Below are 5,123 nucleotides of genomic sequence, written 5' to 3'. Positions count from 1 at the left end.
TCTCTATGGTTTAACACCACAGTCAAAAGTGTTCAATCTATGAAATCATTACTGGACCAGATGAGGGTCGATCTATGGATCTAATGTACGATGACTTGCATGAATCTATCCCATAAACTTGTCAATATTTTGTTTCACTTCTGAATTAGCTTTCTTGGTAATTAAATGGAATTTACTTATATTTGAAATTATGAAATCAAACATCTTTGCCAAGTGTCACGCTCTGGAATGGCGTGGTAGCCAAGCAAAACTCTGTATAGTCTCTAATAGTGAAGAAGATATCGCGATATGTATATTACTGACAATGTAACGGTCTGGGTAGGAGCGTAACTTGCGTCAGGGGCGGTGGGGTAGCCTAATGGTTAAAGCGTTGGCTCGACACGCCGAAGACACGGGTTCGAATCCCCACATGGGCACAATGTGTGAAGCTCATTTCTGGTGTCCCCGCCGTGATGTTGCTGGAATATTGCTAAAAGCGGCGTAAAACCAAACTCAGTCAGTCAGTCAGTCGTTTGCGTCAGGCGCGTTCTAAGGGAGACAACTCTTGACGGCTAATCAACATTGTGCGCAGGCGCACTGAAATCGGAAGTATTCTTATTAAAATAACAACATCGTCCACGTTGATCTGTGACGGACGATCATGAGATGACAGGTCATATTTGAGAAGAATGGGACAGATTGGAAGCGCAAACCCCGCTCCCGTTCCAGGGGGGCAAGGAGAGGCGAATGATGGACCGTCGTGGTGGTGTAAACTCGTCGCCAAAGGAGCAGGAGTAGCAGCGGGCTTGTGTAAGAATCGAAATGAGCTGGAGCCAGGCTTCTTGTAATTTCGGGATATTGACGTGATTATTCAGACGTATTGATGAAAATAGACCTTGACTCAACCATTTCGTTTTGTTTGTCTGTATACCTCTATTTGTTTGTATAAGGTACTTCACAGTATTCGATTTGCTAAAGATCTATAGAAAAAAGTACTGAGAAAGCAGTAATGCAGACTCTAAGTCATACTTTGAACAGTGTATGTTTTCTTCGTGTCACGACGTGTGTGTGATAAAAGTATCAGCAGATGTGAGACCTCCCCAACAATATGGAATGTTCTTCACATTTCCAGGTTTGAACAAGACATACTCTTAATGAGATCTAAATCATTGATCAGTATTTTGATATACAGAACTGTAACCTAAATTCGTGGATAACCTTGATTCGTGGATCGCGGAAATTAGCATGCTAGCTCGTAAATTAAGTCTCGAGGGATGTCAGGAAGCGTTACTTTTGATGTACATACAATGCCACGCCTCGCTGACAAAAAATTTCCGAATCTCTTCATTACATGCAAGTACACTAAATATATCGAGGATAATTGTCCAGCATTGAGATAGATAGCCCCACATCACTACTGGCTAGCGAACAGTTATCGCCGCCTAACAGTTATCACCACTACATCAATATCTTACGTGCCCAGTCCTGGTCAATTACAATTCCGGTAATTTTTCCTGCGGTAATTGACAACAATACAGGACAGCAAAAGAAAATTCTTCACGGCAAGTAACATAAGAGAAAAATTAAAAGTTATGAACCCTATTACAAATTTTTAACTTAGTCGGGGGGATGTCCCACGACCTATATAATAGCAAATTCAAGTTCACACGTCATTAATTGTTTCATTCCCTATCAAGCTCCTGTAAAAGAAACGCTTAAATAGTCATACAATCAATTATTCGAGGTTACTGTATGATATAAATATATATCATTTCACTAATGGCATGAGAAATTCTGAATGGCGATAACTGTTACAGTTAGTTGTGAGAAAACATCTATTTATACTGCCCTGATTCCCTTCCTCTGCGTTATATAAAAACATGATTGGCGGCAGTAAACGGGCTGGATACATCGGTGAATAGCTAATTAAGTATCATAATTAATTCTGTTTCATTAATTTAACAACCGGCGGAGTAATTTTGTAAATACCGCTAAAATATGGCGATAACTGTTCGCTAGCCAGTAATACCACCATTACATTTACAAAATTTTATTTTTACAAAATGTCAAGTGAAAAAGATACTCTTAGCTCCAACCTTCTCACTTCTTGTTGTCTGCTTTCCTTGGTGTCAATACTTACTGCAGGATGTCGTACATAGTCGTATAAAGTAACCGACTACGTAATCCACGAAACAAGGTGACGTCACATTTTGTGGGCACACAAATGGGTGATGATTGCAAATGGCTTCCGTAAACAACCGTTTCATTCACGAGTGGAATATTAGGCATTTTCAATTTGCTGAAACAATGAATAAAATAATCAGTGCGTATACAAAATGAAATCATGCATTTAAAATATGAATCCCCACATAGGTACAATGTGTGAAGCCCATTTCTAGTGTCCCCTGCCGTGATGTTGCTGGAATATTGCTAAAGCTAGCGGCGTAAACCCAAAACTCAGTCAGTCAGTCTATCCAATAAGGTTATGCGAGTGTACTGATAATGGCTACTTCTGAATGAGGCAGTTAGTCTGTTGTTCAATGCTGCACTCAACAATATTCCAGCTGTATGGTGGTGGTCTGTAAGTAATCAAGTCTGGGCCAGACAATCCAGTGATCAACATCATGAATATCGACTGACGCAGTTGGGATACAATGACGAGTCAACCAAGTCAGCGAGCCTGACCATCCAATCCCGTTAGTGGTCTCTTGTGACAAGCGTAGGTTGCTTAAACATTTGATAAAACCAATGCTAACCTGTATCTTCACCATTGAGATTATCCACACATAATCATTGTTTACTGATTTTCTTCTGATATCAGTACTTTTTGACCCATTTTTTTTATCCTTAATGTCATTTATTTCCTTACCTGGTATTGTAGCCCATTGGTGTTTTCGTATTATTTTGTTTAGTATATCCAAGAATGACCAAAATATGTGGATGGTAACCACGACAACAATACCATTTAATATACATTTGGTTTGAAAATATTTCAGGTGAAAATGACCTCACTGTTTGAAGATAAGGTTACTTGGCAAATTGTTTTATTCACTGCTCTTCTGACAAGCATGGGTTACTGAAGGGAATATTCTCATTCATTCTCTCGGTACAGGTAACATTCTCGGAGTGAGCATGGACAGGCAGGAAGCTAAGGTTACATGGAAAATTAGGAATTGAAGAATTTAAAACTGTAACTGACGAGTGGAAAATGATTTGGTATAAGGAAACGAAATAGGATTGAATAAAGGAATAATGTCATTCATAACACTGTTCTTTCTGCCAATGAAACCGGTTCGCCTGAGTTACTGCACTCAACGGCTCAGTACATTAGTTATTACTGTTTAGAAACAGAAAAGTAGGAAGAATGGCCTACCAGCCATCTTTCTGTGAGTCTGAATTTCTTTTGTTTGTTTTCAGCGGCGCTTATTATTGGAATAATGAACTGCTTCACATTTACCCCAATATGTTTGGCAGCAGCTGTTATATTGATGTAAGTATGTGTAAACTATTGCTATATATTGTGTAGATTTGATGAATCAGGGGTTCAAATATTTTTTTAAAAGCCACTTGCCACAGTGACTTTAAAAAAGTAACTTGTCCTGGCTATTTTTCCACTTGACCTGATTTTTATGACACAATCATGATGATGTAATTATGAAAGAATAAATCAACATGGTATTTGATGTTAATGTTCACTGGACTGTTTATGGAGAAGTGATAAATGGCAAACAATGATAACATCTACTTAATTATCATTGCAAACTTTAGTAGCTACATTTTGAGCAGATATGAAATGAAATCCAAGTTTATTTGCAGTTTGAAACCGTAAGCAGAGATTATCTAGTAGCCCACGGACAAGTAAGATACCAGTATTTGATTGCCCGAAATGAAAACTGACTTGTCCCGGGCGCCGGGCGATGGGATTTTTGAACCCCTGTGAATTTGTCATTTGTAATGTATATGAGTCATGCAGTGATCACATTGTACATAGCTGGCCATTTTGTCATCAAATGTATAGATATCTTTGTCTAAACAGAATGATTTAAGTCATACAATCACTTCTCATGTGTAAATCTGTTGTAGCCTTATGTAAATATAACCAGCAAAAACAGAGCTCATGAATATTCAAGAATATTATGCTACACTGTGACTAACAATTTAACATGTTGAATAATGAATTGTCTCTGAAAAGAGAAATTTCAAGTCATGAAGAGACCTTTCTGAAGTATATTAACAAGCAAGTGATCATGGGGATGCTGATTTATCTTTCGTATTTGGCTTCCAATGGAGATATCACTTGATTAGGCAATATGTCCAAGGAAGATCTGAAACTTCTGAGTTTCTGCTATGTATATAATACTCTAATGTCGTGTATTTATGGCACATTTATGATGAGTCTCGATACGTTTGTTCATTTACTATGGTAGTAAGTATAGAAATAACCTTAAGGGCAGAAAAATGTGAATTTTTGCAATTCTCAGTGCTCATTTGACTGTTATTAAGAAGTATTGTCCTCACCAACAGCTTACCTAATGCATTATGTTTTTCTAATATATGATATGTACCCATGTGATACGAAAACACTTGGTTAATAATCACTGTGTGCCCGTTTCCAGTTCCTCCTCATGCGTTTAGCTTCTTGCCATGTTTCAGGATGATTGGGTGCATGCTGATAGCCATGGAAGCTCCATGCTGCTGCCCTTTCCTAGACTTCATCCAGCCGCTGGGACGATGGTCAGATGCAAGGCCACATCTTCAGAAAGCTATACTATATGGAGTGTAAGACAGCCTTCCAACTTATTCAGCTGTTAATCATAACTATAATAACAGAATACTTCTCTCTCTTTCCATTGGGAAATTACCCGTGAAGGTCCGGGTTAGAATATTGATCTTCAGTAACCCATGCTTGTCGTAAGAGGCAACTAACGGGATCGGGTGGTCAGGCTCGCTGACTTGGCTGACACATGTCATCGGTTCCCAATTGCTTAGATCGATGCTCATGCTGTTGATCACTGGTTTGTCTGGTCCAGACTCGATTATTTACAGACTGCCTCCATATAGCTGGAATATTGCTGAGTGCGGTGTAAAACTACACTCACTCACTCACTCCTTTGGGAAGTGTTCATTATGATGACTGGTATGTT

General features: G+C 38.8%; 1 protein-coding gene across 2 annotated transcripts in view; it reads left to right on the top strand.

Moving 5' to 3' along the window:
* The first annotated feature begins 604 nt into the window (after positions 1-604).
* Positions 605-5,123, top strand: part of LOC124275918 (calcium channel flower homolog) — a 7,774-nt gene continuing 3,255 nt past the window's right edge. For both annotated transcript variants that reach the window (XM_046711607.1, XM_046711608.1), the window contains exons 1-3: positions 605-789; positions 3,397-3,469; positions 4,633-4,758. In XM_046711607.1, coding sequence (XP_046567563.1) covers positions 669-789; positions 3,397-3,469; positions 4,633-4,758 — 320 coding nt within the window. In that variant the 5' untranslated portion in view covers positions 605-668. The remainder of the gene's footprint in view (positions 790-3,396; positions 3,470-4,632; positions 4,759-5,123) is intronic.

The sequence above is a fragment of the Haliotis rubra genome, unplaced genomic scaffold, assembly GCF_003918875.1.
Source record: "Haliotis rubra isolate DU_JTF1 unplaced genomic scaffold, ASM391887v1 Scf204, whole genome shotgun sequence".
Taxonomy (NCBI): domain Eukaryota; kingdom Metazoa; phylum Mollusca; class Gastropoda; order Lepetellida; family Haliotidae; genus Haliotis; species Haliotis rubra.
Note: the sequence above shows the minus strand (reverse complement) of the source record. Positions and strands in the feature narration are given on the sequence as shown.